A 25876-nucleotide genomic window follows, 5' to 3' on the forward strand; every position below is an offset into this window, starting at 1 on the left:
ACGCGGGGGTTGCTTGCAGTGGTCCCTGGTTTCCCCAGGAGTAGCTCACAGCGTCTCTTCCCCACCCCCCATCCACCTGGGCTCCGAGGGCAGATGTGGTTGCGTGTTGCAGGACTGGGCGCCCCACGCCGCAGCCAAACGCTTTCTTGCACTCGCCGTGGGGACCTCGGCGGGTGCAGTACCCAGGCAGATGCACTAAGGGCTCAGTGGGCGTTTTCCCAGTGGCAGGTTGATGGTGGGGCTTCTCTGGAAAGGCTCTCTGGGGCTGCCCCTTTGCCCTTTTGCTTCATTGGGATTTGGGCTCATACCGCCTTTTGAACAGGAATTGGGAGTTTAGGTTTGGGACGAGTCCAGAGTCCAAGCACCCATTGTATTCCAAGGTCTCTACCCCGACTTTGATCAGTCCTGTCATTTCTGTGCTTGGAAGCCTTTTTGCAGACTGCTAGGCAGGGCAGCAGGAAGACCAAAAGCTTTTGCTCTGCAAAGAGGCCGAGGATCTGCACCGGCCACCTGGGACCGGCAGCCTCCTCTTCTGTGCGCAGGAAACGGAATTGCTCTCCAGTCCGGGATTGGAGGTGGGCGGTGGGGAGATCTTCAGGCTTAGATGAAGAGGGTTATTACAGGAATGATAATAAATACCCCAAGGGTCTTAAAAGCCAAGGTAGGTTTAGACTTAGCCACTTGTGTGTTGAAACCTGTACTCTATGTGTTCCCCGAACCAGGATCATTCTTAGAGCCTTTCAGCTGGTTCAAACAACCTTGTAACTTAACAGCCACTGCAGAAATGGTTTTTCATACATTGTTAAGTAATGCCTATAGAAAAGTATTCATTTTAGAAAGGCCAAGAACCCTATAGTTTAGCTATTCATATTCAAATTTGTTATCAAAACCAAATTTCATAATTTGAACTGTCTGTATCTCTACAACATTAATCAAGAAAAGAGATCTCTAATGAGTGTGAAGCCATTCCTAGAGGTAACCCTGTGGTTGATGTAAATAAGCTGTCAAAAGCGGAACAACTGCCATGATTTTTCCCTTTAGTTTTCTTGGAGTAAAACCTGGCCGTTATCCATTTGCTGTTGGATGGTAATATAGTTGGTATTCTTTGCTTGCAAGCATGGCCCTGCCTGGGTTCATCAAAACGGGTTACCTGGAGAATCGTCAAATCACTGATGCTTCTTCAGTACTGAGGCCTGATGTTAGAAGAGCTCACGGTTGTAACATAACTTGAGAAATGGTGTGTGTTCAAGCAGAGGAAACCAAATATAACAGGCATCAACAGGAGCAACGTCTAGATGGGTCTGTGTTGTGTCGTATAAAGTGTTTTGTAATATGAGTGTGTACAGTTCCACTTTTATGTTGGCCTCTGATATGTTATTATAAGTCCTCTATGATCTATTCTAAGGGAGAGCAAGAAAAACACTGCCATTTCCAATTTTGATCTTATTCCCAATCTTAAATTGTCCATCTCCTTAAACCTGGCCTCTCACTCAATAATGTCTGAACTACAAAGTTGACATGTTGGAAAATAGTCTATCTTCAAAAAACAAATAACTCCCTCCAAATCTATATGTTTGTATAGCCATTTAAAGACACGTTTTAAATATATTTTATTGCAAATTGGCTTTTGGAAAAAGTCTTATTTCCATTTTCGTTCGTTGTCTCTGCTATTTAAATATAGTTATTGTCCATTTCGTCTTACATGGGAAATTGTTTATGTGGCCACAGAAAGAAAAGTATTGCTTTACAGTTTCTAGATCAAGCATGATTTAAGCGTGCATTTTAAGCATGAAGGGAATTACTGACCTATTCTCATAGTTTGCTTAGTCCTGGCCACATGAGATGTCGATTTTTGATTTTGTTTATAGAAACATATGCATAAAGGTATTTTTTCTTTGTTTTGAAACTTTCTTAATGTTAGATGCGGCCAACGTTATTTACTTTCAGAAAATATTGCTTTGTGATGTAATTGAATCTATAGTAGGGTGTGATAGATATCTTTTTCCATTAATCTATCCAGACACTGTACAGAGAGAGAAACTTGGCTGCCAGTGAAATTGACAGTGTTTACTGCTACATAGTAGCGGTTACAGCCACTTGAAGGTAGAGCCTTTTAATGGTTAGTTCAAGTTAATTGGCCTCTTGGGAGCTCCTGGGTACTCTGGTCCCTATTACCTCTTCACGTAGCCATGTTTAAGCTCGTCATCATCTGGGCTTGCACTTACCAACTTGTAAAAGGAAGCTTTTTATGAATATGAAACAGAAAAGATTGAGGAACTAGAAAGTTAGAGGGAATCAAGAGTTTCACTTGGATAAGAAAAGCCATGTGTGGTAGTTGACACATTGCTTTCTGTTTCTCAGTATTATCCATAGAGAAAAATAGAGAAGGTTTTCCTTTCCTCTGTCTACTTGCAGAAGATATGATTTATGGCAGTAAAGCTCTAAGGATTTGAGATACTTTGAGCAAATAAAAGAAATTCCAGAGTACTGGAAAAACTTGGTTGCTATTTATATTGGGATTCTTATATTTCCTGATAAATCAATATGGACTGTGAACATCGAATCTTGATAATCTGGCTATTTTTTCCTCTCTCTTTTTATACAGTGTTAATGTACCGGGGTGAAGCGCTAGAAGACTTCACAGGCCCAGATTGTCGTTTTGTGAATTTTAAAAAAGGTGACCCTGTATATGTCTACTATAAACTGGCAAGAGGATCGCCTGAAGTTTGGGCGGGAAGTGTAAGTAAAATTTTGACATACTTTATTTACTTAATTTTTATTGGCTTGCTTAGCAGTGTATATTTAAATGACTGTGTTTTTTTGGGACCTTTGATAGAATTAACCTGTCCTCTCTGCCAGACTGTGTAAAAAGATGACCCTGTGTCCCCAGTGGCCTTGGGTCTGCATATAGTAGGGGCTCAGCAGAGCCTTCTGAAATAGAACTGATTCTAGCAAATTCCCCTCAGTATCAACCTCTAGGATGCTGCATACATATTAGAAGTTGAAATGGTAAGAGCCGAAAAATTCTTTGCTTCACTGCTTTAAAAAGGAAGGATTCATGGGAATTAGACTTACTCCTGTAAACTATGTGTGAGAGAGTGTTTAAACATTTAAACTTTAAACATGTAAGTTTAAAGTTGATTTTCGCCAGGCGCGGTGGCTCATGCCTGTAATCCCATCACCTCAGGAGGCCAAGGTGGGAGGATTACAAGGTCAGGAGATTGAGACCATCCTGGCCAACATGGGGAAACCCATCTCTACTAAAATACAAAAACTTAGCTGGGCGTGGTGGTACGTGCCTGTAGTCCCAGTCACCTGGGAGGCTGAGGCAGGAGAATCACTTGAACCTGGGAGGCGGAGTTTGCAGTGAACAAAGATCGAGCCACTGCACTCCAGCCTGGTGACAGAGCAAGACTCCATCTCAAAAGGTTTAAAAAAAAGTTGATTTTATGTGATTTCTTTGTTTATATTAATATTTATGAAAAGTGACAGTCTTGGGAATAGTTCCCTAATCATCTGTGCTATTATTAGTCTGTAAAAAAGCAAAATGTGTGTTTCCTGTGTGCTTTCTTGTGTGTTTTTTTGTTTGCAGCTTTGGGGTCGTCCTTGTCCTGCTTTTCAGACACTGGATCTGGAGGTTACGCCAGGGGCTCTGTTCCCGGCTGATTTTATGGGTGCCCTGATATCAGACATGGCAATCAATGACTGCATCATGCTTTGGTGTTTTAATGAGATTCACTGAGAGTGACCTCTGGTTGAGAGGCTTGTCTTATGAGTTATTATCCTTTTCTTTTTAGACAGTGTGATGTGTGGACTGTGTCTTTACTTCAAGTAGTAAGGGTCCTCGATGTCTTTAGGATTGTCCCAACTTAGAGAAATACCCATCCCAACTGTGAAAGTTGTCACTCTCAATAAAACACAAAACAAACAAACAAACAAACAGAAAATAGGCTTAAGAAATCCCCTTGGGAAAACAGACTCATTTTGTTGGCATTTCAGGTTCCCAGGGAATAATCTTGGGAAACAACAACTGTTCAGGTTCATCCTATTTAGAGAGCATCCCAAGTGACTCACTCCATACCAAGACAAATCTATTCTCTTTCTTTCCAAGTCTGCCTAAGGAGATTTGTTGGTAGTCTTTACTCTTGGAAATGTTTTTCCATGTATCTAGGCTGAGTTTTTCCTAGAACAGTTAAGTTTTTTTTTTCCACTCCTCATCTTTGAGCATTTGGATGAATGAACTTGACTTAACATTTTCCTCCCACTGCAGTTTTTCTTATAAACGTATTCAGCTCTGGATGTCCTGTCAGTCTTTCTGGGTCGCAGCTCTCATCCTGCCTTCTTAAGGAACACTGCCTTCAGCACCCAGCCAGAAGGGATCTTTGCTGCCTGATGATTGTTTGGGTGGCACTTTGTTTGCACTGTTCATGTGGCATCTACTTTACTGCTTTGTATGGCAGTTAATTTGTGTACTGTCTTAGCTCACATAAAGTCATGAACTCTTTAATGGAAGGGCTCATGCCTTATCTGTCTTCCTTTTCAGTATTTCCTTATGGGGCAATGACATTTATTTATATTTATCCTGATATTAACTTATCCAGAATTTGTTCTCTTAAGGCAATACTCTACTTCCCCCCACCCCCAACAAATGAAATTAACAGTACCTTGGCAGAAGAAAGATTACTTCTTGTCATGCGGGCCTACAATCCTACAACTTTTTTTTTTTGTCAAATGATAAGAAATGAGATGCCACCTGTGGTCTCAATTGACAAAGATTAAGGAAGGTAAATGTACAGTGTTTCCCTTTCTCTACATACCTCTGATTTCTTTCCTTTTTCCAGGTTCTCCCTTAATAAAATAGTCCCCCCTCTAAGTTGATGAACCTTCTTCTTAGGAAATTAAAAACTCTTCAGCTTCCAAAATGATTCTTGTTTATGTTTCTTAGTTTTCCTTTTGCAGTCTTTTTTGGTTTCTTAGCATTTTAGACTTGATCTGCCAATAACACAAAGTTTAATTGCCCTTATCTAATCTTCATGGCAGTATTTCACTACTAATACTGGCTTCCACATAGTTTTCAGATAGAACAAGAACACTCATCAATAGAAGTGTTTTATGAATTAGGGATAAGATGGCCTTTTTTTCTTTTTGTGCATTTGATTTACATGCCAGCCTCCTCCCTTAATGATTGGGAGATCTACCTCTTCCTTTCAGACAGTGCCTAGTAAAAGACTGTGTTTCTCAAGAGGGCACATTTTACATACCTTAGCTACTAGTGCTAAAAATGAATGGAATTATTTCCTATAGAGATATTGGTTTGCATGAAACGAAAGCTTGGTGTGCAGATTACTGTGTGTTACATTGTAATTTTATTTTGTCTCCAGACACCTGTAATGTCATTTTGGAAAATGACAGTATAACACATCATATCAGCAAATACGGCTGATCCTAGGGCAACACAGGTTTGAACTCTGTGGGTCCACTTATATGCAGATTTCTTTCAATAAATGTATTATAAAATTTCATGGAGGTTTGTGATAATTTGAAAAAAACTCTCAGACTGCATAGCCTAGAAATATTGAAAGAATTAAGAAAAAGGTACGTTATTAATATATAAAATATATGTAGATCCTAGTGTATTCTTTACTACCATAAAACATACACAAATCTATATAAAAAGTTAAAATTTATCAAAACATACACACACAAACTCAGGTCTTACATGGCATCTTTCGCAGTCAAGAAAAATGTAAAACATAAAGATAAAATATTAAATTGTAATTGCATAAATTAATTGTACTACATACTGTACTATAATATTTCATAACCACCTACTGTTGCTATTCTGGTGAGCTCAAGTATTGTGAGTATCCACCTAAAATGCCATGTGACACACTAATTATTCCATGTGAGCAATTCATCTCTCCAATAAATTGTATAGTGCTTAAAAAGTGATCTCTTGTGGTTCTCGTGTACTTTTTGTGTTTAGTGCAATACTGTAAACCTTGAATAACACTCTGAGACCCATACAGACTGTCACTAGTGATGTTGGAAGTGCTCTCAAGTAGCAGAGAAAAGTAATGACATTACAAAAAAAAGTTGAATTGCTTGATAGGTGCCGTAGATTGAGGTTTGCAGCTGTGGTTGCAAGATTAACAAATCTACCATAAGGACCATTATAAAAAAAGAAAAGGAAATCCTTGAAGCTGTTATTGCAGCTATGCCAGCAGTCATGAAGATCTTACACTTTTTGTTTTGTAAAATACCATTTTGTGTACTATTAAAAATATAGCTTTTATGGGGTTATAGACTTGCTGTTAGAAAGGCATACCTATAGATTCTAATGTGATTTAAGTCAAAGCAAAGCATTGTATAACAAAGCAAAAGGAAAGTGAAGGGTCTAACACTGGAGAATTTAATGCCAGCAAAGTATGGTTTGATAATTTTAGAAAGTGGTTTGGCTTAAAGAAAGTCAAACCAACAGCGGAAGTAGCTTCTGCCAACCAGGAGGCAGTAGAATAGTTCCTAGACACCATTAAGAAAATCATTTAGGAGAGAGGCTATATGCCTGAACAGGTTTTTAACGTTGACAGAAGTGCCCTATTTTGGGGAAAAAAAAAGGTCATAAAGGACATTTGTTAATAAGGAAAACAAGTGAGCACCAGGATTTAAAAGAGGAAGGGATAAGCCTACTCCATTGTTTCGTGCAAATACAGTCGGGTTTATGATCAGGACTGCCTTCTGCCCTTATCTATAAATCTGCTAACCCCTGAGTCTTGAAGGGAAAATTGAATACCAGCTGCCAGTCTTGGATATACAATAAGAAGGTCTGGACAATGAGAACCCTTCTTCTGGACTGATTCCATCAATGCTTTGTCCCTGAAGTTAGGAAGTAATTTGCTAGTAAGGAACTGCTTTTTAAAGTTCTTTTGATATCGGACAATGCCCCCAGCCATCCACAACCTTGTGAGTTCAATACCAATGGAGTCGAAGTGGTCTACTTGCCCTAAACACAGCATCTCTAATTCAGCCTCTAGATTAGGAGGTCATGAGGAACTTTAAGGCTCATTACACACCATACTTTGTGGAAAGGATTGTCAACACTATGGAGGAGAATGTTAATAGAAAGAACATCATGAAATTCTGGTAGGATTATATCACTGAAGATGCCATCATTGTTATAGAAAAGGCTGTGAAAGCCATCAAGCCCTAAAAAATAAATTACTACTGGAGAAAACTGTATCCAGACGTTGTGCTTGATTTCACAGGATTTATGATACAATCAGTCAAGGAAACCATGGAACAGATTGTGGATATGGCAAAAAAGGTGAGGCTGAAGGGTTTCAAGATATGGATCTTGGAGAAATTCAAGAGCTAATAGACACCACACCAGAGGAATTAACAGGAGACAACTTGATGGAAATGGGTGTTTCAAAACTAGTGCCAGACAGTGAGGAAGAAGACATAAAGGCCAGAAAAGAAGTCAGTATCAGACAGTCTGATAGAAGGGTTTCAGTTATTAAAGACTGCTATTAACTTGTTATAACATGGACCAATGTCTGATATGGGCCCTGAAAATAAAGCAAACAGTAGAATAAGAATTGGTACCATATAGAAACATTTTTAGAGAAATGAAAAAGCAAAAGAAACTAGACAGAAATTACATTGTATTTCCATAAAGTTACATCAAGTGTGTGTGCCTCCTCTTCTACCTCCTCTGCCTCTGCTACTACTGCTGAAAGAGCAGGACCAACCCCTCCTGTTCTTCCTCTGCTTCAGCCTACCCAGTATGAAGATGATGAGGATGATTATCCACTTCCACTTAATGATGAATAGTAAATATGTTTTCTATGTCTTTCGATTTTCTTAAAACTTTATCACCCAGGCTCAAGTGCAGTGGTGCCATCATGGCTCACTAAAGCCTCACTGCAGCCTGAATCTCCTGGGCTCAAGTCATCCTTCCACCTCAGCCTCCCCAGTAGTTGGGACTACAGGTGCATGGCACTGTGCTCAGCTAGTTTTTTTAAAAAAAATTTTGTAGGGACAGGATCTCACAATGTCACCAGGCTGGTCTTGAACTCCTGAACTTAAGTGATCTTCCTTCCTCTGCCCAGTGTGATTACAGGCATGATCCATGATGCCTGGCCTTAATAACCTTTTCTTTTCTCTAGCTTACTCTACTGTAAGAATAAAACATATACCGATAACATGTAAAATATGTATTAATTGACCGTTTATGTTATTGGTAAGGCTTCTGGTCAATAGTAGCCTATTCATAGTTAAGTTTTTGTGGAGTCAGAAGTTATATGCAGATTTTTGACTGTGCTTCTAACACCTGTATTGTTTAAGGGTCAGCTGTATTTGCCTTTTGTTGTAGTGGTCATGTATTTTAGAAACTTCGTATTCTTTTTACTTATGACATGGCTGTTGTTTATTGTTTAAGAAATACTTATAAATCCTGGGTTATGACCAATGCTATGAAATGTGCAGCTACATTTTTGCTAGGGGTTATTTGGAATTATGTTTATAACCAGCTTTGCTATGCATAGTTTTAATCATATAAAATATACAATAATATTCCCTTACACAGATCTTTTATCTACTTCTAAACACTAACTTTAAATGTCGTGCATTTAGAATTAAGCCGAATGTAATAAAAAAAAATTCCACAGTTTTAGAAACGTTGTTTAACAATTTTCTGTACGTAAATTTTGAGAGTAATAAGTAATAATCTTGGTGTAATTATAACAGCAACTATCTACCTCTCTTAGTTATACCTACTTACCTATATATTTGTATATTTCCTACACTACTGAGAAGGCTCTTGTGTATATTTCTCATACAGAATTTGACTGATATTTGTCCCTTCTGCCCACTCTTTTCTATAGGTTGGGCGCCTTTTTGGATATTTTCCAAAAGATTTAATCCAGGTAGTTCATGAATATACCAAAGAAGAGCTACAAGTTCCAACAGATGTAAGTTGTGGTTTCTGCCTTGTTCTCAGTTATAAGTTGGCTTATAAGTGACTACCTAGAAAGAAAGAAAGAAAAATTTCCAAAGAATTTAAATGAGATTTTATCATAATCTGATAGTTATCTAATATATTGAAATAGATGTTCTTATATAAGGCTGTGTACTCTTACACAAGGCTTTTCTTTGCTGCTTTATATGTGAAAAACTAAGAATTCAATAGTTTTATATTTACTTATTAATGTTAGAAGGCAAATAACTTCATTTTATGAGCAAAAGGAGGAGCTGTATCCCAATTCGAAAACTATTTATTGGATAGCTGTTAGACATGTTAAGGATATAGAAATCAGGTTAAATTAATCAATCTCTAATTTTATACTGAGCCAGAAATGCAAACTTACAAAGGTTTTCTTATTATTGACTCTTTAGTGATTTAAGGAATTTTGGCTATAGATTTGGGAAAGGGAACCTGAGAGTTTCAGGTAAGGTCCAGTCTCAAATCTCTAAGGCACTGACTACACATTCTATAAAGCATTTATCTATGGTGCACAATGGTTTTGTACTAAAAGGATTTTGTTTTCTAGAATCTACATTCCATCTGATTATTATTTTTTTGAGATGGAGTCTTGCTCTGCTGCCCAGTCTGGAGTACAGTGGTGCAGTCTCAGCTCACTGCAGCCTCTGCCTCCAAGGTTCAAGTAATTCTCCTACCTCAGCATCCGAGTAGCTGGGATTACAGGCCCGCCACCACACCTGGTGAATTTTTTGTATTTTTAGTAGAGATGTGGTTTCACCGTGTTGGCCAGGCTGGTCTTGAACTCCTGACCTCAAGTGATCCACCTGCCTTGGCCTCCCAAAGTGCTAGGATTATGGGCTGCATAATATATCTATAACACTGTGCCCGGCCCCATCTGATTATTTTCTGAGTTTTAGAATTTATAGTAATTGATGCCTGTCTTCATTCAGAAGTCTGAATAGCTCTTTGGGGTTACTGCAGAGCATGCAAGATGCTGGGCTAGGGCAGTTCTTAGATGAGATTGGCAGAATGAAGTCACAGAGCTATCACTATGCTTAAAATTTCTGGATGCCCTCAGGGGTTACATAGTCAGTCCTATTGCCTGTTTGACTTCACTCCTGCTGAAGAGACTGCTCAGCATATGAGTGTGAGACAGCAATTCATTGGTCACAGAGACCTGACCTGTTTTGGATTCTGTATAGTAATTGCATGATTCCCTTCATATTAAAAACAATTGGCTCAGAAGTGGGCATGATGGAAAGAGGGAAATCATTCATCTCTAGTATACTGGACAGGTCTCTCCCAGAAGTTGTTCTTGTGACAGTAACAAAATGGGGAGGCCCCTTTACACCATTATTTGTTCTCTTACATTTTTACATCTCATACACCTCTATCTCAGTAAGTTCCTTCTGAAGCTGATTTATCTTTCTCAATCCAAGGAAAATATGATCCCCAGATCCCTGTAGACTAGGAGCCTAACAGCCAGGTGATTCTGCCTGTTTCTGACTGGATGAGCAGAGAAGTATGGCATGTAGGGCACAATGTAGAGAAGCTGATGGTCTTTTAGCTCCTTCTAGATGGGTTATTATGAGGTGAATTCCCAGAACATCAGGCATATATGTTGGGAGTTGGGGAACCCAGTAAATGACACCTCACTTTTCCCCACCTGTGCTCAAAACAAGTTGAGAGACCCAGAATTTGGGCACATAGAAGATCAAAATGACCCCATTATTTACTGATAAAGCTGTTTGGAGTATGCAGAAATAATGGGCTTTCTAACATTACAGTCTAAATTAAGATGGACTTACCCAGTCACAAACAGAGCTACCCAACTAGGGGTCTCCCCAAGGGGGACTGTCCCTGTAAAACCGACAGCATGGAGGAACAGAATGTGTGTTTTCTCTCCAGCAGGTCCCAAACAGAAAACAGGAATGGGACTGAGCAAACTCACCAACCACATGAATCATTCCTCCCCCGGGGAAGAGAGAATGAAGGGAAGCCAGGAGTATTACTCAGATGGGAAAGTGGGTTCCAGCCTCCTATCCACCCACTGCCCAAGAACAGGTGCCCAACATTGGCGCAAAATCTCCTTTAGAGCCAAATGTGAATTTGGGATTATCTCAGTCATTAACATGGATAAGAGTTTGCTCTTGTGACACTTGATTAGTGATACACTAATTTTTTTTTTCTTGCAGGAGACGGATTTTGTTTGTTTTGATGGAGGAAGAGATGATTTTGATAATTATAATGTAGAAGAACTTTTAGGGTTCTTGGAACTGTACAATTCTGCAACTAGAGATTCTGAGAAAGCTGTAGAAAAAACGTCACAAGATTTGGAAAAAAACCCTGAATTATCTAAGGAAAGGGAACCTGAGCCTGAACCAGTGGAAGCCAACTCAGAGGAAAATGACAGAGTATTCTCAGAAAAGGCAAAGGATCTTCAGGAACAGTTTACAGCTCAGAAGCACCACCCCCATACAAACAGTCAAGCAGATCATGCTCAGGGAGAGCAGCCTTCATTTGAAGCTTTTGAAGAAATGCTGCAAGATAAACTAAAAGTGCCAGAAAGTGAAAACAACAAAACCAGCAATAGTTCTCAGGTCTCAAATGAACAGGATAAGATTGATGCCTATAAACTTTTGAAAAAAGAAATGACTCTAGACTTGAAAACCAAATTTGGCTCAACAGCTGATGCACTTGTATCTGATGATGAGACAACCCAACTTGTTACTTCATTAGAAGATGATTTTGATGAGGATTTGGATGCTGAGTATTATGCAGTTGGGAAAGAAGATGAGGAGAACCAAGAAGACTTTGATAAGCTGCCATTACTCACCTTTACAGATGGGGAAGATATCAAAACTCCAGCAAAGTCTGGAGTTGAGAAATATTCAACAGATAAAGAACAGAATTCAAATGAAGAGGATAAAGTTGAGCTAACTGTGCACCCTGGCATCAAAAATGATGATAAAAATATACTAACAACCTGGGGGGATACTATCTTTTCTCTTGTCACAGGAGGTGAAGAAAAAACAGATACACTGGGCTTAGAGAGCTCTAATTCAGAGGAAGAAAAAGATGATGATGCATTAGTCCCAGAGAGCAAACAGGGGAAACTACAGTCCGCAACAGATTATAGTGACCCTGACAATGTAGATGACGGTCTTTTGATTGCAGACATCCCTAAAACGAATAATGACAAAGGCCCAGAAGTAACCACAGAACATCACATTAAAGGAAAAGGGCAGGAAGTCCAGGAATCCAAGAAGGGCCTGGTACAAGATGAGACAGAATTAGAGGATGAAAAGCAAGAAGGGATGGCTGTGTACAGCTCTACTCACAGCAATAACCTCAACTCTGTGCCAGCTGGTGAAAAGGGCAAAGAGGCATTAAAATCAGCCTTCGACGATGAAGAAAGTGACCTAAAAGGAGCAGCTATTCATATCTTGAAAGGAATGCCCCACGAAGAAAATCTTGGTGAGCAGATTTTGGAAGGTGGCTCAGAGAGTGAATCTGCACAGAAAGCTGCAGGGAACGAAATGAATGACAGAAAGATTCAACAGGAATCCTTGGGTACTGCACCAGTCACGGGAGATAACCACCCTAATGTATCCAGAGACAGTGTGGAGGGAGACCCTTCAGTAAATGGAGCCAAACCACACACGCGTCCAGTGGAGCATCAACATGAGGAATTTAAAGAGGAACTAGTTCTTAAAACTCAAAACCAACCTAGATTCTCCTCTCCAGATGAGATCAGTTTGCCCAGAGAACTGGAAGAAAAGGTTCCCATCCTGGGAAGAAATCTTTCTTGGCAACAAGAGAGAGATGTGGCTGCCACAGTCAATAAGCAAATAAGTGAGAAGATAAGGCTCTCTGAGGGCGAAGCCGAAGAGTACTCCTTGGATGAAGAGGTTTTTCATCACAAGGCAATGCAGGGTACCCAGGAAGTAGGACAGACAGACCAATCTGACAGCACAGGAGAACCAGCTTTCCTTTCAGAAGCAGAAGAGGATGATTATCCCCCTGAAGAACTACTGGAGGATGAAAATGCTGTAAGTGCAAAACGGTCTAAAGAAGAAAACCCTGGAATTCAGGGCAGGCAGTTTGATGTTAATCTGCAAGTCCCTGAAAGAGCAGTTTTAGGGACCACTAATCCTGATCCAGAAATTGAAGAAAGCAAGCAAGAAACTAGTAAGATTTTGGATAGTGAAAAAAAACATGAGACTGCAGCCAAAGGAGTCAACACAGGAGGCAGGGAACCATATACAATGGTGGAAAAAGAACGCCCTCCAGCAGATGAGAAAGCACACAGACCATCTGAAGGAAGTGACTTTTCTGACAGCATGAAAACTCAGACTCCAGAGTTAGGTGAAGTGTTTCAGAATAAAGATTCTGATTATCTGAAGATCAACAACCCTGAGGAACATCTGAAGGCCTCAGGGCTTGCAGAGAAGCCTGAGGGAGAACTCTCAAAGGAGGACCATGAGAACACAGAGAAACACATGGGCACAGGAAGCCAGGGGTCTGCTGCTGCAGACCTTGAAGATGACTTGTTCCATTGGACTCCCCATACAACTGTAGAGCCAGAGTATAGTGACAAGTGGGAGAACTTGCCTATCATAAGCAGCTTCTTTAAAGAACAGCAGTCTTTGCAGCGGTTCCAGAAGTACTTTAATGTCCATGAGCTGGAATCCTTGCTACAAGAAATGTCATCAAAACTGAAGTCAGCACAGCAGGAGAGCCTACCCTATAATGTGGAAAAGGTCCTAGATAAGGTCTTCCGTGCTTCTGAGTCACAAATTCTGAGCATAGCAGAAAAAATGCTTGATACTCGTGTGGCTGAAAATAGAGATCTGGGAGTAAAGGAAAATAACATATTTGAAGAGGCCGCAGTGCTTGATGACATTCAAGACCTCATCTATTTTGTTAGGTACAAGCACTCCACAGCAGAGGAGACAGCCATACTGGTGATGGCACCACCTCTAGACGAAGGCTTGGGTGGAGCAATGGAAGGTGAGATACCTATGGCCTTGTAGAATTGGGCTGGAGAAGCAGGTGGAGCAGGGTTCGCTGAGGTGCCTTGTATCTGACTTGTCAAGCTCTGTTGAGTTTCCAGCGTGCCTAAAGGAGGGATGACACAGGGAGGCCCACATATTCCTTCCTGCCTTCTTTTAGGCTGGAGCATGGAGGAGGATTTCTTGCTGTTTCTCTTGGAATAGTTGAGACTGGTTAGCATTTTCAAAAGGAAACTTTATAAAAAGCTAAAGAGAAAGATATAAACCAGAAAGTAATGTACAAAATACAGATGTCATGTAAAATTATGGAAGGATTTTACCGAAAACAGTTTTTCAATCATAAGATAACTGCTCTCTAACCATGGTATAGCTTTTAGATCAATGCCTTGGCTGAATTCCTATGTTGTCTCCAGTTTTATCTTTTGTGGATGGCTTGTTCTTCCTGTTTTTTTTAGAAGCACTTATTCCAGTTAAACCCTTCTGGACCCTAAGGTTCTTGCATTCAGATTAATCAAGGTTAGGATAGGGATGGGAAGACTTCTAATGCAGCACTTGATGTATGGAAACCATTCAGTTGAATTGACTCCGAGCCAATATCTTGACATAAGTGTTCTGATTTCTAGTTCCTTGTTCTATTCTCTGCATCCAGGTTTTTCTCTTTCTTTTATTTCCCTTTTCCTAGCCACCCTCCCTTCCTTCCTCTTTCTCTTTCTTTTTTTTCTTGAGACAGGATATCACTCTGTCACCCAGGCTGCAGTGCAGTGGCATGATCATAGCTCATTGCAGCTTCCAACTCCTAGGCTCAAGAGAACCTCCCACCTCAGCCTCCTAAGTGGCTAGAACTACAGGCGTGCATCACTGTACCCAACTAATTTTTTATTTATTGTAAAGACAGGGTCTCGATAAGTTGCCCAGGCCAATCTTGCCCTTTTGGCCTCAAGTGACTCTCCTACTTTGGCATCTCAGAGTACTGAGATTATGGGTGTGAGCTACCGCACCTGGTGTATCCAGGATTTTCAGACAGATGCATCTGAATCAAGAGTACCAGGGGGACAGAAAGCCAAAGGCAAATGTATTTCCCCAGAGTGCTAATTTTTCCTGAGAGTTGGGGGAGGAGAACTCTTTTTGCATTTAATTAAAATATATATTTTGGATGAGAATGCAAAATTCAGGTGAATTTTCAGGGTAAAATAGGAGGCTACAAAGAAATTCACCTTTGCTCTGGATCACATTGGACTGTCCCCTGAGCCTCTTAGGGAAGGAGATGGGTTCACTTTCTTTGACTCTTAGAGGTACTTTGAAAGTGTTCAAAAGGCATTTCAGCAAGCTGCCCTGCCGTGGAATGTCCCTGTCTGTACTCCTTCTTGCATGCTTTTGTATGCAAGAGTTCATGTTACTTCTCTGCAGAAGAGATGTTTCACATTTCTGCTCTTAAGTGGAATTCTCTTTTGCACATTTATTTGTGTGGGCGTAGGTTAGTTTGCCAAGGAAAGATGTTACTGAAGTCCCTACCATAAATATATTTATTTATGAAATACTCCTCTGTAGATTTTATTAGGTAGATTAGTCATCCTTTAAATGGAATAAAAGAAACTGAAACTCTTATTTCCCTGCCCAGTTGTGCTTCATGGGATGCCTGTGCATGGAGGGCAATGTTGAGGCGCCCTGGAGCTGGTATGGTCGGTGGGATTAGCCAAACACGTAGTGTCATAGAGCTGTGCTAACCCAATGGATTCTTCTCACCTGCAGAGATGCAACTGCCGCATGAAGATAATGTGTCACAAGAGAACACAGCAGAACTGAATGTGCAGGTTCCTGAAGAGCCCACCCACTTGGACCAACCTGTGATGAGGGACACTCATGCCTCAGAAGTGTCACCGAAGCCAAATACTGAGAAAGACTTGGACCCAGGTAAAGCTTGCTAATTTTTTTCTACGAAGTGGCAACATCATAAAGAAGGCCTTCTAGGAGATTCATTGTCAGAGGTAGTAGCTAGAGACATGTTAAACTCAAAGGAAAAGCGGATCCCAGAGCTTACTGAGAGAAAAGCAGGCGTTAAGACAGATGGAGATCAGAAATAGGAAAGACACCAGAGACTGTAACTAACCTACAAACCAGTGTTTGGCTGCCACTATCTTGTGTAAATTATTTCAATCTAAAATATTATTCTTCAAAGGCCTTATGCTCTAAAACAGTAGTTTTCAACCAGACCAACAGCATCAGAAACTCTGGGGGTGGGACCAGCAGTCTGTGCTTAACAAAATACTGATTGATTATCCCTGCAGGAAAGACCGACCTGATGCAAATTAGCAGTGGTTGGAGAACCACTGCTCTAAAACTCACAAATTCTGTTTTCCTTCTACTTTACCCCCCCATTTCCAAATAGAGTACAGTGCAATGCAGTTCTTTTTTTTTGATTTGCTATCTGGACATGGTAAATAAAACTTCTTAAAATACAGTGAAGGGGTCCAGGTATGTTTATACCATAAGCTTATAGGAGACAGTATGGCCATTGAAGTGTGTAATAGTCCAGGGCAGACTGACACAAAGAGTATTTCACCATAGTGCATGGGAAACATCAGGTGAGAGATGGGAAAGTTTACTTTCCAGGCACAGTGCCTAACATTTAGTTGATACTCAATAAGTATTTTTTTTAAATGAGAAACAATTCTTATTCTAAAGCACAAAATATCTTTTTCCTCCCAGTTCTAGGGCCAATTACAACGGAAGACTCTCCTATGGATGGTGTTGAAGCAATCAAGCAACTAGAGATGGTTGCCGAAGAGCCTGCAAGCGTCACACCGTTGGAAAAGGCAATCCTTCTAATCTGTTCATTCGCGTTTTATTTAACTAAGTTGGTAAGTTTGACACATAGGCTTTTTTTTTTTTAGCTAAAATGTTGATTATTACAGTTTCTAAGTTGATTTTGAGCATGAGATGAATGACTTAAAATGTGTTTATGAATATGACTCCTGATCCTGTGAAGAGAGATCCTGAAATGAACCACAGGTGTGTGGCTTTAATGGGCTCTTAGTTCCGCACTTAAGGAGGCTTTACTGCATGCCAGAGCTGGGCACAGGCACTTCTGTCAAATGTGTTTCTTCTCTTCAGGATCCTTTTCAGTCTAGCCAGGAAAGAAAGACATTCACTTGAAATGTACTATGATAATGAGCAGGAAGAGAAGTATTTACCTGATGGTAGCACAATCTGTGGCATAAATTGGTTCACTGTGGTGGGAGAGCGATACGAAAGGCCAGAAGTTTGCTGAGAGATGCTTTAAGCACAGTCAAAAGACAGATGGGAGCTTGACTTGGAGTTGTCAAATAGAAGGGCTGGGGAGGGAGATGGGCAGGGGGGCGGGCAGCATGCAGTCAGGCAGAAGAAATAACACATTCAGAGAAGTGAAGGCATGAAGGAAGGGTTATTTGGGGAAGCCAGGGAAACATGAGTAGTTGGTGTTTTCTTTCTTTTTTTCCTTTTCTTTTTTTTGAGACAGGATTTTGTTATGTCGTCCAGGTTGGAGTGCAGTGGCGTGATATCAGCTCACTGCAACCTCTGCCTCCTGGGCTCAAGTGATCCTCCTGCCTCAGTCCACTTAGTGGCTGGGATCACAAGTGTGCACCACCACGCCTGGCTTTTTTTTTTTTTTTTTTTTTTTTGTATTTTTAGTAGAGGTGGGGTTCCGCAGTGTTGCCCAGGCTGGCCTTCAAGTCCTTAGCCCATGGGAGCCGTCAACCATGGTCTCCCAAAGTGCTGGGATTACAGGCGTGAGCCACTGTTCTTGACCAGTGGGTGCTGTTAAAGTGTGGAGTTAAGATTAGCTGGGCATGGTGGTGTGCACCTGTAATCCCAGCTACTTGGGAGGCTGAGGCAGGGGAATTGCTTGAGCCCAGGAGGCAGAGGTTGCAGTTAGCGGAGATTGTATCACCACACTCCAGCCTGGGCAACAGAGCAAGATCCTGTCTCAGAAAAAATACAAATTAAAAAGTATGGAGCTAAGAGGGGGAAGGTCTGTTGGAGGGACGTAGGAGAAGTCAGAAAATTGTGTGCCATGGTGAGTGGTCAGATCATTGTTGGCAGAGATCCTTGGAAGATTTTAAGCAGTAAAGGGGTTTTTGGGTCTGTTTCTTAGAAAGAGTCACTTATGGCAGAATATTTTTTCAAATCTTTCTAAGAGAGCCATGCTTTAAATGAGACATTTAATGTCTAGAAGCTTATCTAGGCTTTTTAGGACTTAGCTCCCCCTTGTGGTACTTGCTGAAATTGGACTTTTTTTCTTGGTGAGTTAGGAATAAATAAGCAAGCTCTCGAAGTTGGAGGCCAGGTTGCCCTTAGAGCTACAGAGAAAGTATGCTCCTCACCAAAGCAGTTTCTTCTAGGTACTGTTATTTCAAGACTCGAATAGGAAAGAGGGTTTTTGTTGTTTTTCTGTTAAAATGCATGGGTTTCAAGCCAGGATGATTTGCTTTCAAATCCTAAAGCCATTACTTAGAGGTTTAGGGCAAATTACTAAACTTTGAACCTCAACTTTCTCATCTGAAAAATGTAGATAATACCTACTCCAATTGTTGGTAAAAATTAAATGATTTAATAATGCAAAATGTCTGATACAGCATCTGGCATTTTAAGATCTCATACCTCACCTAATTCTCATTTGGGTGGTCAGAGGGCATATAAAGACATTGAATACCTGGGGATTTCAGGAGAAAGACCACCAGAATGGAAAACAAGTAGGAAAACCAAACCGTTTTTCAGTATTTTCCATGGTCGTGGTGGTGAAGATGTGTATTATCTGTGCAATTGGGATAATGAAATTTTCAGTGATTAAGACTGTCTCAGAATTTAGAATTTGGTTTTCAGAATGAAATTATCACTTAGAAAGTTTAATAGCCCCAGTTGTGGAAGGAATTCTTTATTCATTGTATTTCTACATAGCCACAGAGCCCTCTTCTAGGCCTGGGTTGAGGGTATAGGAGTGGTGTGGGATATGATCTGTGATTAGGGGCTAACAAGGAAAGACAGACATGAATGGCAAGACAGAAGGGCGCAGAGTTATAAGATGCTGACTTGAGAGGGATTGTCAAAAGAGCACGTATTTGATGGTTAAATATGTACCAGAAATTTCTAGGCATAAAAGATTCTAAGAGATATAAAGTGTAATTCCAACTTTTGAAAAGCTTAAAAAATGGTTTACCAAATATATGTGAAAATTGGAGAAAATGGAAGATATATAAAGTAGTTTATGTGAAGTATCAAGTAGTTTATATATATAATTATTTGATAGGGTTGGGGAGTCCTGGGGAGCTGCCTTTATTGGGAAAACTACACCAGAGGTCAGACTCATAGATCAATAGTTGATTAATAGTGGAATTTTAGGGTTGGAAGAGACCTTCGAAGCCTACTAGTCTAACTTCTCAGTAATTGTAGCAATTCCTTTTTTATTTTTTTATTTTCTACCATGGGGTCTCACTCTGTTGCGTAGGCTGAAGTGCAGTGGTGTGATCATGACTCACTGCATCCTCCACCTCCCTGAGATCCTTCTACCTCAGCCTCCTGAGTAGCTGGGACTGTAGATGTGTACTACCACTCATAGCTAATTTTTAATGTTTTTTTGTACAGACAAGGTTTCGCCATGTTTCTCAGTCTGGTCTCAAAATCCTGGGCTCAAGTAATTTGCCTGCCTCAGCCTCCCTAAGTGTTGGGATTACAGACGCGAGCCACCATGCCTGGCCATTTATTCTTATTGATGATCGATTTCTCCGATTTTTGAATGGAGGCCTGTTCAGCTTGTTCCTGGGCCCGTTTGACACCCCTAGTGGTCATTGCTACTTTCTGTGCTTCCTAGTAATAGTATGACAAGATGTTCCAAGTACATCTTGTACATTTCCTGCTCAAATCTTGAACGAACTATTTCTCCAAAGAATTTTGGGTCCTTTTAATGAGAGATGCTATTTAGAGATTACATTCTAGGTACTAAGATTGCTTATTGCTTATGAGTTAGCCATGACTTCTAGGATCTTTCAAAGGACAAAGCTAGGAAGTATGTGATGGTTTTTTATGTGAATATTCATCATAATATCATATGGATAATTCCAGTAGAAAGTAAGGATGCTAGACAAACTTTTTTCACTTCATCTATCTTAAATTTGTATCTTGTTTCTTCAGTGTTGGAAATCTCATTTTCACAGCAACATAGTGTTATTATTTTACAGTATTCATACAGCAGTATTAAAAATACAAATACTGATACTGCCACCAATAATATGTTACTGAAAATATCTTAATGTTTTGCAGTCTTTTTGTCTTTGAGCTAAATCCCACTAGGCTATGTTTGAACTAATTCCTTTCTGTGGTCCTTCCACCAAGTCAATACACGGGATATTTTATTTTTTGTTTCGATTTTTAGGGATTGCCTTTTAAGTTTTTTTGTTTTACAATTATCTAACACAGGGGTGTCCAATATTTTGGCTTCCCTGGGCCACATTAGAAGAAGAATTGCCTTGAGCCACACATAAAATACACTAGCTGATGAGCTTTAAAAAAAAAAAAAAAAAAAAAAAGCTCATAATGTTTTAAAATGTTTACGAATTTGTGTTAGGCTGCATTCAAAGCTGTCCTGGACGCGTGTGGCCTGTGGGCTATGGATTGGACAAGCTTGATCTAACATATTTACAAGATCCAAAGTCAATTTGTAAAACAAGATCTGTTCAGAGAACTCTAGCTTTTGTTTCAGTTCCATCCACCCTGCCATTATCCTCCTCTATAAGAAACTTTATTTTGTTATTTCTCCTACCATTAAGAAATAAGCAAATGATTTGCACATCCATTCATGATGGCTCTATAGGGTCAACTTTACCCTCCCAACTGAAACAATTAAAATAAAAACAGACAAAATTAATGAAACAATATTTTTCAAGACATTGAACATCAGGCAACAAAGGACAGTAAGTCTTGAAAGATAAGGAACATACGCCATGAGCTCTCCAGTTGTCCCAGATTACTCCATTAAGAGAGTTCCCAGGCCATGGCACAGAAGGAGAGAACCCAAGTGGAGCCCATTGGACACCCTGAGTTGAGGAGATGGTACTGGGAATCCAAAGAGACCCAGATAGCTAGAGTTCACAGGGCAGAGTAGCAAGAAGAGAGAGCTATGCAGAGAGAGAACTCTGGGAGTCTGTGAAGGGTCCCCTGTGAATATTCAGCAGAATAGTGATTGGCACATGAGTGTAACAGAACTACTCACAGTCAACAGAAATCATCTAAGTGTTCAGAGGGAATGGTTTTTGACACAGAGCTAGAAGTAGTGCCTGGAAAACCTAATAATTGTGGAGAGATCCAGAGTACTCAGAAGGGTCTTGCCTCTGACTAAATGCTACTAATGTCTTGCTTGACAAATCTTAAGACTGAAAACCAAACTATTTCCAAGTAATTGAACTGCATCCTAGTGCAAAGCTCAAGGATATGTGTTCGTAAGCATGACATCCATTCAAAGATTATCAGGCATGCAAAGAAGCAAGAAAATATAAACCAGGATGAGAAGAAAAATCAACCCATCAAAGCCAACCAAGAACTGCCAGAGATGTTAGATTTAGGCAAGGGTATTAAATCAGTGACTATTCCTGTACTTCAGATGTTTTAAAAGTAAGGAGAGACAGCTGGGCGCGGTGGCTCACACCTGTAATTCCAGCACTTTGGGAGGCTGAGGAGGGCAGATCATGAGGTCAGGAGTTCAAGACCAGCCTGACCAACATGGTGAAACCGTGTCTCTACTAAAAATACAAAAATTAGCCGAGTGTGGTGGTGGGCACCTGTAATCCCAGCTACATGGGAGACTGAGGCAGGAAAATAGCTTGAACCCAGAAGGCTGAGGTTGCAGTGAGCTGAGATAACACCATTGCACTCCAGCCTGGGTGACAGAGTGAGACTCTATCTAAAAAAAAATAAATAAATAAAATAAATAAGGAGAGGCATGAAAGATTTGTTTTTTTAAAAAGACCCAAATCAGATTTCTGGAGATGAAAACTACATGGTGCCTGAGATGATAAATGCACCGGAAGGGATTCATGCCAGAGTAGCCATTGCAGATGAAAAGATGAGTGAACTCGAAGATACAGCAACAGAAACTATCCTCAATGAAACAAAACGGGAAAAAGACCCCAAGGAAAATGAACACAGCATCAGTGAGCTATGGGACACTGTCAGGCAGCCTAATAGATGTGTAACTGAAATCTCTGTAGAAGAGGGGAAGAATATTTGGAAAAATATTTGAAGAAATAATGGCTGAAATTTTCCCAAAATTTATGAACTGTAAAGCCACAGATCCAAGAAGCTAAGTGAAACCCACAGCACAAGAAGCATGAAGAAAGCCGCTCCAAGGTCTATCATAATCAAATTGCTCAAAACAAGTGATAAAGAGGAATCTTAAAAGCAACCAGGGCCAGGCACAGTGGCTCATGCCTGTAATTCCAGCACTTTGGGAGGCCGAGGAAGGCGAATCATGAGGTCAGAAGTTCGAGGCCAGCCTTGCCAACACAGTGAAACCCTATCTCTACTAAATACAAAAATTAGCCAGATGTGGTGGCATGTGCCTGTAGTCCCAGCTACTCGGGAGGCTGAGGTGGGAGAATCACTTGAACCTGAGAGGCGGAGGTTGCAGTGAGCAGAGACCGTGCCACTGCACTCCAGCCTGCAGGGTGAAACTCCGTCTCAAAAAAAAAAAAAAAAAAAAGACATTTTACATAGAGAGAGAGGAAGCACGACACAAATGACATTAGACTTCAATAATAAGGCATGAGAGCATACAATGGAATAATAGCTTTAATATACTTGAAGAGCAATATTGTTAACCTGCAACATCAAACTCAGCAAATATCTTTCAAAACCAAAGGTGAAATGAAGACCTTTTTCGACACGGATATACAAGAGCTGAAAGAATTCACCAATACATTTGCACCATAAGAAATGTTAAAGGAAGTCCTTTAGGCATATGCAAAATGACAACATATGCAAAAATGAAAAGAAATAATGGAACTACACAAAGGAATGAAGAATGGCAGGTGATAGAACACTCCATACAAGAAGAGCATTTACCAAAATAAACTATATTCTCAGCCATGAAACAAGTCTTAATGAATATAAAATGATTCAAGTAGTATAAAGTGTGTTCTCTTCACAGTATAATTAGGTTAGAAATCAATAATGGAAAGATCTGGAAAATCCCCAAATATTTGGAAACTAGATGATACACTTCTTTCTGAACATCTTATGAGTTTAAAAGGAAAAGGAGAAATTATTATATTGAGATAAATGAGAATGAAAACAGGTGAGGTACAGTGGCTTATGCCTGTCATCTTAGCACTTTGGAAGGCTGAGGCAGGAGGATCCCTTGGGCCCAGAACTTCGAGACCAGCCTGAACAACATATTGAAAGCCTATTTCTACAGTACACACACACACACACACACACACACACACAAAGCTGGGCACGGTGGCATGTGCCTGTAGTCCCAGCTACTCAGGAGGCTGAAGTGGGAATATTGCTTGAGCCTAGAAAGTTGAGGCTGCAGTGAGCAGAGATTGCACCACTGCAGTCCAGCCTGGATGACAGAATGAGATCTTGTCTCAAGAAAAGAAAAAAAAAAAAAAGAAAATGAAAACAAATATGTCAAATATGTACAGTGTCGCCAAAGCACTAGTGGGAAATGTATAGCACTACCTATATTAGAAAAAAAAAAAGATCTCAAAAAAGTGACTTTATTTTCCACCATAAGAGACTAGAAAAAGAATAGCGAACTAATCCTCAATTAAGCAGAAGAAAAGAAATAGTGAAGACAAGAGCATAATTCAATGAAATAGAAAACAAAAGGAAAAGAGAGAAAATCAATGCAACCAAAACCTGGTTCTTTGAGATTAATAGCCAGAGTGAACAGGGAAAGAAGGGATACAGATACCAATAGCAGCAATCAGAAAGACATCACCACAGATTCTTCAGATGTTAGAATGATAATAAGGGAATATTATGAGTAACTTATGTCAACTAGTTTGACAGTTTAGATGAAGAAATTCTAAGACACAGACTGCAAAACCTCTTTAAGGAAGAAACAGATAACTTTATGACTATTAAATAAATTGCATTTGACTGGGTGTGGTGGCTCACACCTGTAATTCCAGCACTTTGGGAGGCCAAGGTGGGTAGATCACAAGGTCAGGAGTTTGAGACCAGCCTGACCAACATGGTGAAACCCTGTCTCTACTAAAAATACAAAAATTAGCCAGGCGTGGTGGCACACACCTGTAATCCTAGCTACTCAGGAGGCTGAGGCAGGAGAATCACTCAAACCCGGGAGGTGGAGTTTGCAGTGAGCCGAGATCATACCACTGCACTCTATTCTGAGCAACAGAGCGAGACTCTGTCTCAAAAGGATAAATAAATACATTGGATTTATAGCTCAGAACCTTTCCACAAAGGAAGTCCCAGGCCCAGATGGCTTCACTGCTGAATTATAGTAAACTTATAAGGAAGAAATAATACGAATTCTACACAAACTCTTCTATTAAACTGAAGAGCAGAAAATAACTTCCCAGATCATTTATGAAGCTAATATTACCAGGATATCCAAACAAGGCAAAGACAAGACAAATAAGAAGGAAAATCACAGGCCAGTATCTTTCATAAACATTGGTAAAAAAATTCTAAATTTTAGCAAGTCAAATCCAACAATATGTAAAAAGAAAATACTCTATGACCAAATAGCATTTATAACAAGAATACAAAGTTTGTTTAACATTTGAAAATCAGTGTAAAATTAACCGTAATGACAAACTTAAAAAAGACAATCCATATATTCAGTTCAATAAACATAGAAAACCCCCTTTGAAAAAAATCTAAAATTGAATTACTATGTAATTTAAAAAACAATATATCAACAAACTAGGAATGGAACTTAAATTACTTTTATGAAAAACTGAAAATGAACATAATACTTTGTAGTTAATGATTGTTTTCCCCCAATATCCAGAAGTGAAACGAGTGTCTACTCTCTGTCCAACATTGCAAGGCAGCAGCCAGTGCACTAAGGCAAGAAAAAGAAATAAAATTCATCCAGATTGGGAAAGAAGTAAAATTGTCTTTTTTTGCAGTCAACATGCATAAAGTCTGGTGGGATGTAGAAACAAATCTAGGTGTACTAAGTTTAGTAAGGTTGCTAGATAAAAATTTACATCTAAAAGCAATTGTATTTATATATACGAGCAATGAACAATTGGAAATTGAAGTTAAATTCCATGTACAATAGTATGAAAAATATGAAGTACTTATGGTTAAATGTGGCAAAAAGTGTGTAAGACATATGCATTGAAAATGGTGCAATATTGCTGATAGAAATTAAAGAAGACCTAAATACATGGAGAGAGATACCTTGTTTATGAGTCAGAAGACTATATTGTTAAGCTCCCCAATTTGATCACTTGCATCAACATAACCCCAATGAAAATCTCAGAAGGATTTTTTTTAAATGACAAATTAATTCTGCAAATCAGAGAACCTAGCATAGCCCAAGCATCATGTAATTTCAAGACTTACTATAAAGCTCTAGTAATTAGGACAGCAGATGAATAGGCCATTGGAACAAAATAGAAAATCCAGGGCCGGGCACGGTGGCTCAAGCCTGTAATCCCAGCACTTTGGGAGGCCGAGGCGGGTGGATCACGAGGTCAAGAGATCGAGACCATCCTGGTCAACATGGTGAAACCCCGTCTCTACTAAAAATACAAAAAATTAGCTGGGCATGGTGGTGCGTGCCTGTAATCCCAGCTACTCAGGAGGCTGAGGCAGGAGAATTGCCTGAACCCAGGAGGCGGAGGTTGCGGTGAGCCGAGAT

General features: G+C 39.9%; 1 protein-coding gene across 15 annotated transcripts in view; it reads left to right on the forward strand.

Annotated features, from left to right (window-relative positions):
• The window catches only part of MIA3 (MIA SH3 domain ER export factor 3), an 80321-nt gene that overhangs the window by 14998 nt on the left and 39447 nt on the right, over positions 1-25876 (forward strand). For 11 of the 15 annotated variants that reach the window (XM_032289316.1, XM_032289325.1, XM_032289323.1 and 8 more), the window contains exons 2-6: positions 2606-2739; positions 8886-8972; positions 11179-13996; positions 15748-15909; positions 16705-16856. In XM_032289316.1, coding sequence (XP_032145207.1) covers positions 2611-2739; positions 8886-8972; positions 11179-13996; positions 15748-15909; positions 16705-16856 — 3348 coding nt within the window. In that variant the 5' untranslated portion in view covers positions 2606-2610. The remainder of the gene's footprint in view (positions 1-2605; positions 2740-8885; positions 8973-11178; positions 13997-15747; positions 15910-16704; positions 16857-25876) is intronic. The other 4 variants (XM_032289311.1, XM_032289315.1, XM_032289319.1 and 1 more) reach the window with 2 other exon arrangements.

The sequence above is a fragment of the Sapajus apella genome, unplaced genomic scaffold (genome assembly GCF_009761245.1).
Source record: "Sapajus apella isolate SASKATOON/1434 unplaced genomic scaffold, GSC_monkey_1.0 scaffold22, whole genome shotgun sequence".
Lineage (NCBI taxonomy): Eukaryota > Metazoa > Chordata > Mammalia > Primates > Cebidae > Sapajus > Sapajus apella.